This window comes from Crinia signifera, chromosome 6 (assembly GCF_055691185.1).
Source record: "Crinia signifera chromosome 6, ASM5569118v1, whole genome shotgun sequence".
Taxonomy (NCBI): domain Eukaryota; kingdom Metazoa; phylum Chordata; class Amphibia; order Anura; family Myobatrachidae; genus Crinia; species Crinia signifera.
The window spans coordinates 289,586,764-289,606,395 of record NC_139222.1 but is presented as its reverse complement, the minus strand read 5'-3'; the positions used below and the strand labels follow the sequence as shown (position 1 = coordinate 289,606,395).

Sequence of the window (19,632 nt, the reverse complement as noted above, 5' to 3'; positions counted from 1 at the left end):
CTATGCCCCCACTGTACCCCTACTAGGCTCCACACTGAGCCTCCTACTAGGCTCCACACTGAGCCCCCTACTATGCCCCCCACTGAGCCCCCACTGAACCCCTACTAGGCTCCACACTGAGCCCCCTACTATGCTCTACACTGAACCCCTACTACGCTCCACACTGAACCCCTACTACGCTCCACACTGAACCCCTACTACGCTCCACACTGAGTCCCCTACTATGCCCCCCACTGAGCCCCCTACTACGCTCCACACTGAACCCCTACTACGCTCCACACTGAGTCCCCTACTATGCCCCCCACTGAGCCCCCTACTACGCTCCACACTGAACCCCTACTATGCTCCACACTGAGTCCCCTACTATGCCCCCCACTGAGCCCCCTACTACGCTCCACACTGAGCCCCCTACCGAACTACACACTGAGCCCCCTACTGTAACCCCCACTGAGTCCCGTACTATGCCCCCCACTGAGCCCCCTACTATGCTCCACACTGAGCCCCCTACTATGCTCCACACTGAGCCCCCTACTACGCTCAACACTGAGTCCCCTACTACGCTCCACACTGAACCCCTACTACGCTCCACACTGAGCCCCCTACTACGCTCCACACTGAGCCCCCTACTACGCTCCACACTGAACCCCCTACTACGCTCCACACTGAGCCCCCTACTACGCTCCACACTGAGCCCCCTACTACGCTCCACACTGAGCCCCCTACTACGCTCCACACTGAGCCCCCTACTATGCTCCACACTGAGCCCCCTACTATGCTCCACACTGAGCCCCCTACTATGCTCCACACTGAGCCCCCTACTATGCTCCACACTGAGCGCCCTACTATGCTCCACACTGAGCCCCCTACTATGCTCCACACTGAGCCCCCTACTACGCTCCACACTGAGCCCCCTACTACGCTCCTACGCTCCACACTGAGCCCCCTACTACGCTTCACACTGAGCCCCCTACTACACTCCACACTGAGCCCCCTACTATGCTCCACACTGAGCCCCCTACTATGCTCCACACTGAACCCCCTACCGAACCACACACTGAGCCCCCTACTATAACCCGCACTGAGCCCCCTAGTATACTCCACACTGAGCCCCCTAGTATGCTCCACACTGAGCCCCCTACTATGCTCCACACTGAGCCCCCTACTATGCTCCACACTGAGCCCCCTACTACGCTCCACACTGAGCCCCCTACTACGCTCCACACTGAGCCCCCTACTACGCTCCACACTGAGCCCCCTACTATGCTCCACACTGAGCCCCCTACTACGCTCCACACTGAGCCCCCTACTACACTCCACACTGAGCCCCCTACTACGCTCCACACTGAGCCCCCTAGTATGCTCCACACTGAGCCCCCTACTATGCTCCACACTGAACCCCCTACCGAACCACACACTGAGCCCCCTACTATAACCCGCACTGAGCCCCCTAGTATACTCCACACTGAGCCCCCTAGTATGCTCCACACTGAGCCCCCTACTATGCTCCACACTGAGCCCCCTACTATGCTCCACACTGAGCCCCCTACTATGCTCCACACTGAACCCCCTACCGAACTACACACTGAGCCCCCTACTATAACCCGCACTGAGCCCCCTAATATGCTCCACACTGAGTCCCCTACTATGCTCCACACTGAACCCCCTACCGAACTACACACTGAGCCCCCTACTATGCTCCACACTGAACCCCCTCCCGAACTATGCACTGAGCCCCTTACTATAACCCGCACTGAGCCCCCTACTATGCTCCACACAGAACCTCCTACCAAACTATGCACTGAGCCCCCTACTATGCTCCACACTGAATCCCCTCCCAAACTATGCACTGAGCCCCTTACTATAACCCGCACTGAGCCCCCTACTAGGCTCCACTGAGCCCCCTACTAGGCTCCACACTGAGCCCCCTACTACGCTCCACACTGAGCCCCCTACTATGCTCCACACTGAGCCCCTTACTACGCTCCCCACTGAGCCTCCTACTATGCTCCCCACTGAGTCCCCTACTACAGTATGCCACCTATTTAGCCACTACTATGCTCCACACTGAACCCCTACAGAACTCCACACTGAGCCCCCAACTATGCAACACCATGAGCCCACTACTATTCCCACACCGAGCCCCCTACTTTGATCCCCACAGAGCCTCCTACTACACTCCACACTGAGCCCCTTACTACACGCCACACTGAGCCCCCTACTATGCTCCCCACTGTAACCCACTGTACTATTATCCGCATTGAGCCCCCTACTACGCTCCCCACTTAGCACCCCCTGCTACGCCCCCCACTGGACCCTGCACTGAGCCCCCACAGAGTCAGCCCGGCCCTGTACGGACACCTGGTATAATGTGTAATAGCATTTATTCCCAACAGCACTGAATAATTTTTGGCTAAAACTGCGACATTCTCTCTGGGAAACACGTAAATAGTAAATGAACATGTTCTGTTAATGACTTAATTACACAAACTTGGCTGAGCAATTAACGTTCCTCTGACGCGTCTCATTGGGAGACATGTCTGCACAAAACACGTCCCTATGGGCGGAATGTGAGGCAAGCAGTGTCATGTGTCTGTACGTCCTGTATGTAGGGTATGTAGGCTGTGCATCCTGTATGTAAGCTGTGGGTCCGGCTGTATGTAGGTTGTGCATCCTGTATGTAGGTTGTGCATCCTGTATGTAGTGTATGTAGGCTGTATGTAGTGTATGTAGCCTGTATGCCCTGTATATAGTGTATGTAGGCTGTACGTCCTGTATGTAGGCTGTGCATCCTGTTTGTAGTGTATGTAGGTTGTGCATCCTGTATGTAGTGTATGTAGGTTGTATGTAGTGTATGTAGCCTGTATGCCCTGTATATAGTGTATGTAGGCTGTGCATCCTGTTTTTAGGCTGTATGTAGTGTATGTAGGCTGTGCATCCTGTATGTAGTGTATGTAGGCTATATGTGGTGTATGTAGGCTGTATGCCCTGTATGTAGTGTATGTATTCTGTATGTTGTGTACGTAGTGTATGTAGGCTATATGTCCTTTATGTAGGCTGTATGTCCTGTAGGTAGACTGTACGTCCTGTATGTAGACTGTATGTCCTGTACGTACAGTACTGTAGGTTGTACTTCCTGTATATAGTGAATGTAGGCTGTACATCCTGTATGTAGTGTATGTAGGCTGTATGTAGTGTGTGCAGGCTGTATATAGTGTATGTATTCTATATATCCTGTATGTAGGCTGCATATAGTGTATGTATTCTGTATATCCTGTATGTAGGCTGCATATAGTGTATGTATTATGTATGTCCTGTATGTCAGCTGCATATAGTGTATGTATTCTGTATGTAGGCTGCACATAGTTTATGTACTGTATTCTGTATATCCTGTATGTAGGCTGCATATAGTGTATGTATTCTATATGTCCTGTATGTAGGCTGTATGTAGTGGATGTAGGCTGTATGTAGTGGATGTAGCCTGTACTTTATGTCCTGTATGAGGGCTGTATGTAGTGTATGTATTCTGTATGTCCTGTGTGTAGGCTGTATGTCCTGTATGTAGTGAATGTAGGCTGTATGTAGTGTATGTAGCCTGTACTGTATGTCCTGTATGTAGTGTATGTGATCGAATATCATATAGCATCCTACGTAAGCTCTGGTGTGGAGCGTCCGGTGCTGTGTGGATTCGCACAGGTTTCTGCTGTCACTGTTCTGTATATCCTGTATGTAGGCTGTATGTAGTGTATGTATTCTGTATGTAGGCTGTATGTATTCTGTATGTAGGCTGCATATAGTGTATGTATTCTGTATGTCGGCTGTATGTAGTGAATGTAGGCTGTATGTAGTGTATGTATTTTGTATGTCCTGTATGTAGGCTGTATGTATTCTGTGTAGGCTGTACGTAGTGTATGTATTCTGTATGTCATGTATGTAGGCTGCATATAGTGTATGTATTCTGTATGTTGGCTGTATGTAGTGAATGTATTTTGTATGTATTGTATGTAGGCTGTATGTATTCTGTGTAGGCTGTATGTCCTGTATGTAGGCTGCATTTAGTGTATGTATTCTGAATATCCTATTTGTAGGCTGTATGTATTCTGTATGTCCTGTATGTAATGTTTGTATTCTGTATGTCCTGTATGTAATCTGTATGTAGGCTGCATATAGTGTTTGTATTCTGTATATCCTGTATGTAGGCTGCATATAGTGTATGTATTCTATATGTCCTGTATGTCGGCTGCATATAGTGTATGTATTCTGTATATCCTGTATGTAGGCTGCATATAGTGTATGTATTCTGTATATCCTGTATGTAGGCTGCATATAGTGTATGTATTCTGTATGTCCTGTATGTAGGCTGCATATAGTGTATGTATTCTGTATGTCCTGTATGTAGGCTGCATATAGTGTATGTATTCTGTATATCCTGTATGTAGGCTGCATATAGTGTATGTATTCTGTATATCCTGTATGTAAGCTGCATATAGTGTATGTATTCTGTATATCCTGTATGTAGTCTGCATATAGTGTATGTATTCTGTATGTTGGCTGTATGTAGTGAATGTATTTTGGATGTATTGTATGTAGGCTGTATGTAGTGTATGTATTCTGTGTAGGCTGTATGTATTGTGTATGTCCTGTATGTAATGTATGTATTCTGTATATCCTGTATGTAAGCTGCATATAGTGTATGTATTCTGTATATCCTGTATGTAGGCTGCATATAGTGTATGTATTCTGTATGTTGGCTGTATGTAGTGAATGTATTTTGTATGTCCTGTATGTAGGCTGTATGTAGTGTATGTATTCTGTGTAGGCTGTATGTATTGTGTATGTAGGCTGCATATAGTGTATGTAGGCTGCATATAGTGTATGTATTCTGTATGTATTGTGTATGTCCTGTATGTAATGTATGTATTCTGTATGTCCTATATGTAGGCTGCATATAGTGTACAGTATGTCCTGTATGTAGGGTCAGCTAGCATAAAGTACCAACCAATCAGCTGCTGTCATTTTTTAGCATGGCAGTTAGGAGCTGATTGGCTGCTACTTTATCTCTCTCCCGAGGCTTAGTACATCTCCCCTATAATTCAGGGGTGTATAACCTGGGATAAACGACACCATTATCTATCACACGATGCTGTGAAGCGCTAATGGGCACAATCGCTCCGTCTGTGGCGCCATTCTCTGTGCCCACCTTTTCTCCACACAAGAGACACGAAGCGTTGGCATTAAAGGTTATTTATTGTCAGGGTTCTCGCCCTCTTACTGACAGATGAGATAAATGACACGTGAGTGATCCAGTGTGAGCAGACCGGGTCAGACCATAAAAAGCGGATCCCGCCCGGCCAGACGCGACGGATTTGCATATAGATAAAAACACGGTTTATTGTGAATAACGTCGCGCTCCCCGCTGAATCCTGTATATGACGAAGTTACAAACTGTACATTGTGGTCTATATATATATAATAATGTACATTTCCAGCCCAACGGCCGAATATTCCCATAGGAACCAAATTACAAATGAAAACACAGAAAACAAATAAAAATAATTATAATAAAAGAGAGAAAATATATTACTCCATCGCACCGCTGGCATGCATCTACTACAGAGTCCATTGTACACAGAAAAACGGAAATGTGTCCCTTCTGCGCTATCTCCTGTGATAGGACAGGTGGCGGCCTGTCCGCCTTATCGGCCCGGCTCCGTCACTACCCCGGCATGTGCAAACAGCACCCTGCACGTCTCCTGAGAGACCGCGTCAGCCGTGGGACAAAGGCCGCTCTATCTGCATCACTAATAGACTTAGGAAAGCCATCCGCTACGTCTCCTGAAATCCTCTGTGGACATCAGCCTGACTCCTCGTGTCCTGGGAAACCGCGCATTGTAAACAGGCCATTATCCTGCAGCCTCCTGGCCCATGTCTGGGATGGATGTTGGCGGCTCTGTGTTATCGATAGGTGCCGCGTAGTGCACGAACCCTTCCTCTACTGGGGATGAAAGCAGGAGAACGCATCTAACATCCTCCTGCCATCGAGAAGAGTGGTCGCTCCCTACTGTAACTGGCCAGTGTCATGTGATAGGGACTGTTCTGGCGTGGCGCACACGGCTAGATCTTCCATCCTTCCACTGCAGTAGTACATGTATCCACCGCCCTGCCCACGTCTCTAATATATATATATATATATATATATATATATATATATATATATATATATATATATAATGAGTCTAGTTAGTGCTTATTTGTTCAAGTACCCATAATGCGGGCAGAAATCCCTTTTGTCGCTACCGGTTACGGACATGCCGCCGTTCCGTGGAATCCAGTCTCCACGTGATATTTACACATACACCTAAATCATACAAGGTTCCTGGGAATCGTCCATTCGCCGCGTGGCTCCGAGATGCAGCGATTTCTCTGCGACAGTCCCTCCTCCGGGTGCGGCGGCGGCAGCGCCGACTTGTCATGCAATCGCTCTCCGCCTCGCGGCTCCCCGTTACTGGAGAGTCGCCAGATCTACTGCCGAGGCCTCCTTGATCCTAGGGGCATTAGTAGATCATTCGGTGGAAGCCGTTTTAAGGAAAGGAAAAAATAAAAAACAAAACAACAATATATCGTCAAATCCACCCGGCTGGTTGGAGGCTTCAGACGCAGGTTCCTTGTCGGGTTGGGGGGTGCGGCTTCCGGTTCCGAACGCCGGAACTTTTATCTTTGCAGTCCAAGGATTTCTGTTGGGATATGTCTATGAGGGCGCTGGCGATGGCGAGGCCTGCAAACAAGAGGGAAGATGAATTAGTCCCGGAACATGTTCTCGCCCACATTATACCATACACACAAGTCATATTCATCGCTCACAGTGGGGTATAATGTGCGTGGGCTGCCCACAATTATACACAGACAAACCATGTTACAATGCTAAGGGGGCAACGTTATCTGACAACGGAGCCAGCTGCCAACACGGAGGAGACGCAGCAGGCAGATACTGGTCTGTGTGGCTTCCAGGCGCACCTCCATGTTGGTGATGTGCCGGAAGGTTGCCATAGCGGTTTACAGGTGCCACCTATCAATCCAAGAGGAGGGTGCTGCCTGAGGTGCCAACGCACCACCCATCGGTTCTTGGGCAGCTGTATGTCGGCATGAGTATTTAGAATTGCGTTCGAATGACCAAATCACATCTACCTGTATATGCTCTAGCTGGCGCTACCCTCTACCTCAGAGCCCAGCGGCGGCAGCGGCGTTTAGTACATTGCGTAATGTCCTTTTTCAAACCCAGTCTATAACCCGGCAGCTAGGAGCGGACTCGCTGCTACTTTATCTCTCCCAGGCTTAGTACATAGACCCCCTCAGCCTGTAACATGGCAGATAGGAGCGGACTGGATGCTACTTTATCTCTCCCAGGCTTAGTACATAGTCACCCCCCAGCCTGTAACACGGCAGCTTGGAGCAGACTGGCTGTTACTTTATCCTTTATCTCTCCCAGGCTTAGTACATAGACCCTCTCCAGCCTGTAACCCAGGAACTAGACACGGACTGGCTTCTACTTTACCTCTCACCCTGGCTTAGTACGTAGACACCCCCCCCCACTCCCAGTCTGTAACCTGGCAGATAGGATCTGACTGGCTGCTACTTTATCTCTCCCAGGCTTAGTACATAGACCCCTCAGCCTGTAACCCGGCAACTAGGGGCAGACTGGCTGCTACTTTATCTCTCTCCAAAGTTTAGTACATAGACACACACACACCCAGCCTGCAACCCGGCAGCTAGGTGATGGCTGGCTGCTACTTTATCTCTCTCCAAGGTTTAGTACATAGACACACACACACCCAGCCTGTAACCCGGCAGCTAGGCGCTGGCTGGCTGCTACTTTATCTCTCTCCAAGGTTTAGTACATAGACACACACACACCCAGCCTGTAACCCGGCAGCTAGGCGCTGGCTGGCTGCTACTTTATCTCTCTCCAAAGCTGAGCACGTGTGAGGAAAGTTTGCATGCAGAACGGTGCACGTGATAGTTATCCATCTCCGGGCCGCTGTAGAATCCTCACTAGATTACAATTGTCAGCGGCTGTCAGGGATAACGCGAGGAAGCGGCTGGAACTCCGCGTGTGGGACAGGCCCAGCGCGGCACACCAAGGGTAATTCAGCACTGGCGCTACACCGCCCAGCCCGAGTGACAGTGACGGGCAGCAAATCACATATGTGGGAACTGGGGGTCTTGGTGTGGGGGGTCATTGTGTGGAGTCACCCACTCTGAGTGCGCTTACTTAGCCTGAGGATTATAAGGCTGCACAAAATGGCCGCTCCAGAGCGAATAATGGCAAGAGCACCACATTAAGCAATAGAGAGCATGCCGCCTGTACAGTAACACCAGGGAACAGGCCGGACCTGGCGGAGATAACCACAAGTATACCCAGCGCTTTGTGTCATCTCCTATCCTGCACTCCGCCGCTGGTCCTGTGTAGTATGACACAATAAAGACACAATGGCGTCTCCTCATTCCCAGCTCTCTGTACTGAGGGAACGTCCGAGGAGCCGGTCCCGGGCTACACATTGCCGCGAATAAGACACTGCGCCTGGAGGCGACACAAAGACTTATAGATGGATGAATAAGAGGGAAACCATGGAGATGGAGGGAGCGCCGCCACATACAGATCAGCGCAATTAGGTGAACATTTATTTACGCCCCAATTATTTTTCTAATTAAAATTTCTGTCATTTCCAAGATGGGGGAAGATGGAAGGATATGCAGCTGCGGGATGAGGAACCGGCCGGGGACAGATCCGGGGCCCTAAATCATCCTGTCAGGAGGCCGTGATTGAAAAGTGACAAATGTAATATCCAGGCCACAGAAACAATCTACGGTATGATTGCAAGATAAATAACTCAATATACAGGCACCGGCGCGGACATTGTGTTATATTACACATGAGGAAACATACAGAGACTGCAGGAGAAGAGGCTGCGGGAGAGGGGAGCTGATACTGCGGGAGAGGGTTTAGAGAAAGGTTTGTCAGTCGCACAGAGGTAGATTTATTGTAACAAACGGGTGGACCCTCATAGCATAATTGATTAATTGAATATATGTAAATGCGAGGGTGTGCTACCAGAGGCACAGACAGGATATTTTAAGGAGGACAGAAAAGAGTGCCTTTTCTTGGTGCACCTAGAGAAATAATACTTAGTAAAACATCACTTTTATTGAGTTCATTTAAAATAGTTGCGAAGATATAAAAAGGACTGGACAACACATAAGACAACAAATAGTGATTTTAAAAAGGATAAGAATCCTCACCTAGCGGGACCCCACTACCCGTTATCACCGTTATTATTTATAATAGATATAGTGTGGCACGGAAGACTTGTTTATATTACCAAAGTCATGTAATGTGGATAAGTCAGGTTTGTAACTTTATCATATACAATGTATCACAATAGTCCTGAGGCTCACTTAGTGCAGCCACCAGCACGCGCTTGAACACGGATGTGATGCCGTTTCAGCGCTGCTGTTAGGCTTGCTGGAGCCAGTAGTTCCACAACCTGCGTTCCAACCGCAGAGCTGAGTCTGAGGTGTGCCTGTGTGCACTCCCTCGCTCATGTGGATCTAGAACAGGCAGGGACACACACGGCTCTGGCGCCAGAGACCGTGTCAGTGTACTGATTGGGGACCGTGTCCAACGGAAACCCCAGTGTAGCCAACAACAAATATATATACAGTTTGTAAGTGGGGAGGGGAAAGTGGGGTATTAGACACACTAGGTGTGTAGTTAGTCGAGCGTACGCTTTCGCAGAGGAAGCTTTTTTGCGAAAGCGTACGCTCGACTAACTACACACCTAGTGTGTCTAATACCCCACTTTCCCCTCCCCACTTACAAACTGTATATATATTTGTTGTTGGCTACACTGGGGTTTCCGTTGGACACGGTCCCCAATCAGTACACTGACACGGTCTCTGGCGCCAGAGCCGTGTGTGTCCCTGCCTGTTCTAGATCCACATGAGCGAGGGAGTGCACACAGGCACACCTCAGACTCAGCTCTGCGGTTGGAACGCAGGTTGTGGAACTACTGGCTCCAGCAAGCCTAACAGCAGCGCTGAAACGGCATCACATCCGTGTTCAAGCGCGTGCTGGTGGCTGCACTAAGTGAGCCTCAGGACTATTGTGATACATTGTATATGATAAAGTTACAAACCTGACTTATCCACATTACATGACTTTGGTAATATAAACAAGTCTTCCGTGCCACAGTATATCTATTATAAATAATAACGGTGATAACGGGTAGTGGGGTCCCGCTAGGTGAGGATTCTTATCCTTTTTAAAAATCACTATTTGTTGTCTTACGTGTTGTCCAGTCCTTTTTATATCTTCGCAACTATTTTAAATGAACTCAATAAAAGTGATGTTTTACTAAGTATTATTTCTCTAGGTGCACCAAGAAAAGGCACTCTTTTCTGTCCTCCTTAAAAAATACTGCGGGAGAGGGGAGCAGAGACTGCGGGAGAGGGGAGCTGATACTGCGGGAGAGGGGAGCAGAGACTGCAGGAGAGGGGAGCTGATACTGCGGGAGAGGGGAGCAGAGACTGTGGGAGAAGAGACTGTGGGAGAGGGGAGCAGAGACTGCGGTAGAGGGGAGCTGAGACTGTGGGATGGGGGAGAGGGGGGCCGAGACTGTGGAAGAATGAAGCAGAGACTGCAGGAGAGGGGAGCAGAGACTGCGGAGAGAGGGGGCAGGGCAGAGAATGCGGGAGAGGGGAGCAGAGACTGCGGGAGAGGGGAGCTGATATTGCGGGAGAGGGGAGCAGAGACTACGGGAGAGGGGAGCAGAGACTGCGGGAGAGGGGAGCAGAGACTGCGGGAGAGGGGAGCTGATACTGCGGGAGAGGGGAGCTGATACTGCGGGAGAGGGGAGCAGAGACTGTGGGAGAAGAGACTGCGGGAGAGGGGAGCAGAGACTGCGGTAGAGGGGAGCTGAGACTGTGGGACAGAGGGGGGCCAAGACTGTGGGAGAATGGAGCAGAGACTGCAGGAGAGGGGAGCAGAGACTGCGTGAGGGGAGACAGAGACTCCGGTGAGAGGGGGCGGGGCAGAGAATGCGGGAGAGGGGGGCCGAGACTGCAGGAGAGGGGGGATGAAACTGCAGGAGAGGAGGTCCGAGACTGTGGGAGAGGGAGGCCGAGACTGCGGGAGAGGGGACCCGGGACTGCGGGAGAGGAGGACTGAGACTGAGCGAGAGGGAGGCCGAGACTGCGGGAGCGGGGGGGGGGGGGGGGGGAGGGACTGCGGGAGACGGGAGAAGAGACTGCGGGAGAGGGAAACAGAGACTGCGGGAGACGGGAGAAGAGACTGCAGGAAAGGGGAACAGAGACTGCGGGAGAGGGGAACAGAGACTGCGGGAGAGGGGAACAGAGACTGCGGGAGAGAGGAGCAGAGACTACGGGAGAGGGGGCAGGGGCAGAGACTGCGGGAAAGGGGGCAGGGCAGAGACTGCAGGAGAGAGGAGCAGAGACTGCGGGAGAGGGGAACAGAGACTGCGGGAGAGAGGAGCAGAGACTGCAGGAGAGGGGAACATAGACTGCGGGAGAGGAGAGCAGAGACTGCAGGAGAGGGGAACAGAGACTGCAGGAGAGGGGAGCAGAGATTGCGGGAGAGAGGAGCAGAGATTGCGGGAGAGAGGAGCAGAGACTGCGGGAGAGGGGAACAGAGACTGCGGGAGAGGGGAACAGAGACTGCAGGAGAGAGGAGCAGAGATTGCGGGAGAGGGGAACAGAGACTGCGGGAGAGAGGAGCAGAGACTGCAGGAGAGGGGAGCAGAGAATGCGGGAGAGGGGGGGCGAGGCTGCGGGAGAGGGGAGCAGAGCTGCAGGAGAGGGGAACAGAGACTGCGGGAGAGGGGAACAGAGACTGTGGGAGAGGGGAACAGAGACTGCGGGAGAGGGGGGGCGAGGCTGCAGGAGAGAGGAGCAGAGAATGCGGGAAAGAGGAGCATAGACTGCGGGAGAGGGGAACAGAGACTGCGGGAGAGGGGAACAGAGACTGCGGGAGAGGGGAGCAGAGAATGCAGGAGAGGGGAGCAGAGAATGCGGGAGAGAGGAGCAGAGACTACGGGAGAGGGGGCAGGGGCAGAGACTGCGGGAAAGGGGGCAGGGCTAGACTGCAGGAGTGAGGAGCAGAGACTGCGGGAGAGGGGAACAGAGACTGCGGGAGAGAGGAGCAGAGACTGCGGGAAAGGGGAACAGAGACTGCGCGAGAGGGGAACAGAGACTGCGGGAGAGGGGAACAGAGACTGCGGGAGAGGGGAACAGAGACTGCGGGAGAGGAGAGCAGAGACTGCGGGAGAGGGGAACAGAGACTGCGGGAGAGGGGAACAGAGACTGCGGGAGAGACTGCGGGAGAGGGGAACAGAGACTGCGGGAGAGGGGAACAGAGACTGCGGGAGAGGAGAGCAGAGACTGCGGGAGAGGGGAACAGAGACTGCGGGAGAGGGGGGGCGAGGCTGCAGGAGAGGTGAACAGAGACTGAGGGAGAGGAGAGCAGAGACTGCGGGAGAGGGGAACAGAGACTGCGGGAGAGGGGGGGCGAGGCTGCAGGAGAGAGGAGCAGAGACTGCGGGAGAGGGGAACAGAGACTGCGGGAGAGGGGAACAGAGACTGCGGGAGAGAGGAGCAGAGACTGCGGGAGAGGGGAACAGAGACTGCGGGAGAGAGGAGCAGAGACTGTGGGAGAGGGGAACAGAGACTGCGGGAGAGGGGGCAGGGGCAGAGACTGCAGGAGAGGGGAGCAGAGACTGCGGGAGAGGGGGGGCGAGGCTGCAGGAGAGAGGAGCAGAGACTGCGGGAGAGAGGAGCAGAGACTGCGGGAGAGGGGAACAGAGACTGCAGGAGAGAGGAGCAGAGACTGCGGGAGAGAGGAGCAGAGACTGCAGGAGAGAGGAGCAGAGACTGCAGGAGAGAGGAGCATAGACTGCGGGAGAGAGCAGAGACTGCGGGAGAGGGGAGCAGAGACTGTGGGAGCAGAGATTGCGGGAGAGAGGTGCAGAGATTGCGGGAGAGGGGAACAGAGACTGTGGGAGAGGGGAACAGAGAATGCGGGAAAGAGGAGCAGAGACTGTGGGAGAGGGGAACAGAGACTGCGGGAGAGGGGGGGCGAGGCTGCAGGAGAGAGGAGCAGAGACTGCGGGAGAGGGGAACAGAGACTGCGGGAGAGGGGAACAGAGACTGCGGGAGAGAGGAGCAGAGACTGCGGGAGAGGGGAACAGAGACTGCGGGAGAGAGGAGCAGAGATTGTGGGAGAGGGGAACAGAGACTGCGGGAGAGGGGAGCAGAGACTGCGGGAGAGGGGGGGCGAGGCTGCAGGAGAGAGGAGCAGAGACTGCGGGAGAGAGGAGCAGAGACTGCGGGAGAGGGGAACAGAGACTGCAGGAGAGAGGAGCAGAGACTGCGGGAGAGAGGAGCAGAGACTGCAGGAGAGAGGAGCAGAGACTGCAGGAGAGAGGAGCAGAGACTGCGGGAGAGGGGAACAGAGACTGCGGGAGAGAGGAGCAGAGATTGTGGGAGAGGGGAACAGAGACTGCGGGAGAGGGGAACAGAGACTGCGGGAGAGGGGGGGCGAGGCTGCAGGAGAGGGGAGCAGAGACTGCAGGAGAGGGGATCAGAGACTGCGGGAGAGGAGAGCAGAGACTGCGGGAGAGGGGAACAGAGACTGCAGGAGAGGGGAGCAGAGACTGCGGGAGAGGGGAGCAGAGACTGCGGGAGAGGGGAACAGAGACTGCGGGAGAGAGGAGCAGAGACTGCAGGAGAGGGGAACAGAGACTGTGGGAAAGGGGAGCAGAGACTTCGGGAAAGGGGAGCAGAGACTGTGGGAAAGGGGAGCAGAGACTTCGGGAAAGGGGAGCAGAGCTGCGGGAGAGGGGAACAGACTCGCAGTCAGAAATCTGTTGCAAAGTAAAATGTCACCAGTTCGCAAAGCGATTATTTTGAGTTTCCCGTCTGTGACTTAATATCGTTGGTGTGAAGTTTTGTTCTTCTGGGCCTCTCCATCTGGAGTATTCACCCCCCACATCTATTACCACACCCCATCTATCACTGCAAACCCCCCCCCCCTGCATGGGGCCGCAGCGCCTGGCGTGTACACAGGATGACATGTGATCCTGCCTCTTCCCATAAGCACTGGCAGTGAGGGGCTCTGGTTACACGCGTGACTGATATGTGCTCTCAGTCCCATATGTAACACAATCCTGGCGTTATACAGAACGCAGCACTAATTAAGGAGGAGAAGATGGTAAATTTGCCATTGATTAATTGTCCTCTCAGCACCGGGATCAGATGGCCGGCTGCTCCGGGGGGATGCGCCATCCCAATTTATGGAGCACAAAGCAATTTCTCCCGTGATTAAAGCTGGAAATGAGAATCCGCATGTCGCCGGCGAAATGTTTTACTTCACGTGTTTATTTTTATATTTGGCAGAGAAAGATGATGGAATAAAAGTAGGGAGTGTGAGGAAAGGGCGCAGACGCGCGGCCGCCATCTGTGACCTCTGCTGCGACCGGAGGGAAGGGAACACAATTTGCCCCGGGGACCAGGTGGCTATTGCGTCCCTGGAATAAATATGTTCCTGACCCCACAGTGAAACCTGATTTCTCCCTGGATGAAGCGGTGCGGAGTAAATGAATGGTATAACCCCTCATCGGTAATGAATTGCACAACTTGCCGTCTTGCTGCAGGAGCAGGGAACCGATTACAGGCCCGGCGGCAGCAGGAACACCTGACATCGCCGGCCCGTGTCTGCCCACATGCCCCCTGGCACTACAGGGAAACCACCGAATTGGGGGGGGGGGGGGGGTATTGGTGCCAATCGTGGGAGTCAAACACCAGCGGCAGCCGATGGGATGAATAAGTAATGGGGTTGGGGAACATAATGCAGAGATTTCAATTTGTGGAATGTGAGTACTTACAGGAGTCAGGAGGGTTGGGGGCAATAAATACGTGAGGAGCCGTTGTTGCCATGTGCTCCCAGTGACTGATGGTTACCGTGATGATGAAGACAAGGAAGGCTGGTTACAGAAATGGCGGAGGCCGGGAATGCTGGATACAGTGATGGCGGAGGCCGGGAATGCTGGTTACAGTGATGGTGGAGGCCGGGAATGCTGGTTACAGTGATGGTGGAGGCCGGGAATGCTGGTTACAGTGATGGTGGAGGCCGGGAATGCTGGTTTTAGTAATAGTGGAGGACGGAAATGCTGGTTACAGCAATGGTGGACGCCAGGAATGCTGATTACAGTGTAGGCTGGGAATGCTGGATACAGTGATGGTGGAGGACAGGAATGCTGGTTACAGTGAAGATGGAGGCTGGGAATGCTGGTTACAGTTATGGTGGAGGCAGGGAATGCTGAGTACAGTTATGGTGGAGGACAGGAATGCTGGTTTCAATGAAGGTTGGGAATAGTGGTTACAGTGATGGTGGAGGCCAGGAATGCTAATTACAGCGATGGTGGAGGCCAGGAATGCTGGTTTCAGTGAAGGTGGAGGCTGAGAATGCTGGTTACAGTTATGGTGGAGGCTGGGAATGCTGGTTTCAGTGAAGGTTGTAAGCTCCTCCGAGCAGGGCCCTCTTCCCTCCTGTTGTCAAAGCCCTCTTCTCTTCACATGTCACTCACAGCTCTCCCATACTCAAACACTCAGTGACCATCTTCGTCCGCATACTCATCTCCATCATTGGCCTCAAGCCTCTAGTTGTATGTTGATTGAGTCCTCACTACTTATATCCAAGCTGTAATGTGTATTGATCTGTGGCGCTCTTTATTTGTACTGTACTTTTGTTATTTATTTAATGTTATGCCAAGCTTTGTCTCCCTGTATTGTTCCTTTGTACGGCGCTGCGAAACACTTGTGGCGCCTTATAAATAAAATTATAATAATAATAATAAAGGTGGGGAATGCTAATTACAGCGATGGTGGAGGCCAGGAATGCTAATTACAGCGATGGTGGAGGCCAGGAATGCTAATTACAGCGATGGTGGAGGCCAGGAATGCTGTTTCAGTTAAGGTTGGGAATGCTGGTTACAGTTATGGTGGAGGCTGGGAACGCTGGTTACAATGATGGCAGAGGTGGGTAACGCTGGTTACAGTGATGGTGGAGGCCAGGAATGCTGGTTACAGTGATGGTGGAGGCTGGGAACACTGGTTACAGTGATGGTGGAGGCCAGGAATGCTGGTTACAGTGATGGTGGAGGCCAGGAATGCTGGTTACAGTGATGGTGGAGGCCAGGAATGCTGGTTACAGTGATGGTGGAGGCCAGGAATGCTGGTTACAGTGATGGTGGAGGCTGGGAACGCTGGTTACAGTGATGGTGGAGGCCAGGAATGCTGGTTACAGTGATGGTGGAGGCCAGGAATGCTGGTTACAGTGATGGTGGAGGCTGGGAATGCTGGTTTCAGTTAAGGTGGAGGCAGGGAATGCTGATTACAGTTATGGTGGAGGACAGGAATGCTGGTTTCAATGAAGGTTGGGAATAGTGGTTACAGTGATGGTGGAGGCCAGGAATGCTGGTTTCAGTTAAGGTGGAGGCAGGGAATGCTGATTACAGTTATGGCGGAGGCCAGGAATGCTGGTTACAGTGATGGCGGAGGGCGGGAATGCTGGTTACAGTGATGGTGGAGGCCAGGAATGCTGGTTACAGTGATGGTGGAGGCCAGGAATGCTGGTTACAGTGATGGTGGAGGCCAGGAATGCTGGTTACAGTGATGGCGGAGGCCAGGAATGCTGGTTTCAGTTAAGGTGGAGGCAGGGAATGCTGATTACAGTTATGGTGGAGGCCAGGAATGCTGGTTTCAGTTAAGGTGGAGGCAGGGAATGCTGATTACAGTTATGGTGGAGGACAGGAATGCTGGTTTCAATGAAGGTTGGGAATAGTGGTTACAGTGATGGTGGAGGCCAGGAATGCTAATTACAGCGATGGTGGAGGCCACGAATGCTGGTTTCAGTTAAGGTTGGGAATGCTGGTTACAGTGATGGTGGAGGCCAGGAATGCTGGTTACAGTGATGGCAGAGGTGGGGAACACTGGTTACAGTGATGGTGGAGGCCAGGAATGCTGGTTACAGTGATGGTGGAGGCCAGGAATGCTGGTTTCAGTGATGGTGGAGGCTGGGAACGCTGGTTACAATGATGGCAGAGGTGGGGAACACTGGTTACAGTGATGGTGGAGGCCAGGAATGCTGGTTACAGTGATGGTGGAGGCTGGGAACGCTGGTTACAATGATGGCAGAGGTGGGGAACACTGGTTACAGTGATGGTGGAGGCCAGGAATGCTGGTTACAGTGATGGTGGAGGCCAGGAATGCTGGTTACAGTGATGGTGGAGGCCAGGAATGCTGGTTTCAGTTAAGGTTGGGAATGCTGGTTACAGTTATGGTGGAGGCTGGGAACGCTGATTACAGTTATGGTGGAGGACAGGAATGCTGGTTGAATGCTAATTACAGTGACAGCAGAGGCCGGGAATGCTGGATTCAGTGACTGAGGAGGGCAGGAATGCTGGATACAGTGATGGCAGAGGCTGGAAATGCTGGATACAGAGATGGCGGAGGCCGGGAATGCTGGATACATCGATGGCGGAGGCCAGCAATGCTGGATACAGTGATGGCGGAGGGCGGGAATGCTGGATACAGCAATGGCGGAGGGCGGGAATGCTGGATACAGCGATGGCGGAGGCTGGGAATGCTGGATAAATTGATGGCGGAGGTCGGGAATGTTGGCTACAGAGAAGGCGGAGGGCGGGAATGCTGGATACCACAATGTTGGAGGCTGGGAATGCTGGTTACAGTAATGGCGGAGGCTGGGAAGTCATGTTACAATGATGGATGAGGCCGGAAATGCTGGTTACAGTAATGGCGAAGGCTGGGAACGCTGGTTACAATGATGACGGAGGCTGGGAAGTCATGTTACAATGATGGAGGAGGCCAGGAACGATGGTTACAGTAATGGCGGAGGCCAGGAACGATGGTTACAATAATGGCAGAGACCGGGAATGCTGGTTGCAGTGATGGAGGAGGCCAGGAACGCTGGTTACAATGATGGCAGACCGGAATGCTGGTTGCAGTGATGGAGGAGGCCAGGAACGATGGTTACAATGATGGCAGAGACCGGGAATGCTGGTTGCAGTGATGGAGGAGGCCAGGAACGATGGTTACAATGATGGCAGAGACCGGGAATGCTGGTTGCAGTGATGGAGGAGGCCAGGAACGATGGTTACAATGATGGCAGACCGGAATGCTGGTTGCAGTGATGGAGGAGGTCAGGAACGATGGTTACAATGATGGCAGAGACGGGGAATGCTGGTTGCAGTGATGGAGGAGGCCAAAAAAGGTCAGACACACAACACAGATGCACCGCGGGAGCCACATACGCGGGATCTGCTGTTTCACAACGCGGCTGATACAATGATTTTACACTGAATATAACCCGGCTTTATAGAAATTTATACAAGTGCGACGGTAGAGATAATTTTATGGCTTTTATATATAACATCTCCGCAATAAAACCTCGGGATTGTTGACAAATTCTGCAGCATCATGTGGAGAATCATCTCCGCTGCTTCCTTTCTTCCCTTTGTTTCGTCTAATGGGAACGGAACGATTGCAGCCGCCGCTCAGACGCTAACGGCCTAATCATAAAATTACTGGTGTGTGCTTCCAGCATTACGCAGGACAATTAATAAGTAAAATAATAAAATAACGAGCGTGACGGGGGGACGGATACAGAGAGAACCATCTACCGCTTAGCGTGTCCATTATGGAGCTGACTCGTTATATCCCCGCTAACGGCTTTTCTGTGCAGAGATGGGTAATTGGAGGCCAAGTGTTATTAGGGAGAAGGCCGCGGATGACTTTGTTTTACCGACTGACTGCGTCGGCGTCCGCTGCTGCTGTGGGGACGTCATGTAAATCTTTACTACCCTGCAATAAGCAGATCTCAGTGACAGATATCAGCTTGGAGTGTTGCCACACTCGTTTCGCCACAGGGGACAATACAATGACTGGATTGGGCAGGAAGCACCAGAGATCAGGGGCACTGCCCACTGCGGTCGCCACAGGGGACAATACAATGACTGGATTGGGCAGGAAGCACCAGAGATATGGGGCACTGCCCCCTGCGGTCGCCACAGGGGACAATACAATGACTGGATTGGGCAGGAAGCACCAGAGATCAGGGGCACTGCCCCCTGCGGTCGCCACAGGGGACAATACAATGACTGGATTGGGCAGGAAGCACCAGAGATCAGGGGCACTGCCCCCTGCGGTCGCCACAGGGGACAATACAATGACTGGATTGGGCAGGAAGCACCAGAGATCAGGGGCACTGCTCCCTGCGGTTTATATGGCAAAGTTACTCCAACATTCCGGGCATGTTACGGGCTCTTCTACTGCACCCGCCACTCACTCTGCCACCCCAGGCGGCGGCACGCCGTTCCCCTGAGGGCCCCAATACATGCTCACAACACGAACAGCGTACTGTCTGCAGACACACTGTGTCTCCCTTATTGGGGCTCAGTGACACAGTGAAAAGGGCAACACATTTTTTTTCTACGGCTTTTGAGTGTTATTATTAAAGTTAAACCACATGTAACCCTAATAAGTGTC

At 52.2% G+C, this 19,632-nt stretch overlaps 1 protein-coding gene across 1 annotated transcript in view; it reads right to left on the bottom strand.

The window, feature by feature from the left end:
* Positions 1 to 5,225: 5,225 nt before the first annotated feature.
* The window catches only part of ATRNL1 (attractin like 1), a 656,009-nt gene continuing 641,602 nt past the window's right edge, over positions 5,226 to 19,632 (bottom strand). Inside the window, exon 30 of the mRNA XM_083149894.1 lies at positions 5,226 to 6,772. Within this exon, the coding sequence (XP_083006020.1) occupies positions 6,648 to 6,772 (125 nt within the window). The 3' untranslated portion in view covers positions 5,226 to 6,647. The remainder of the gene's footprint in view (positions 6,773 to 19,632) is intronic.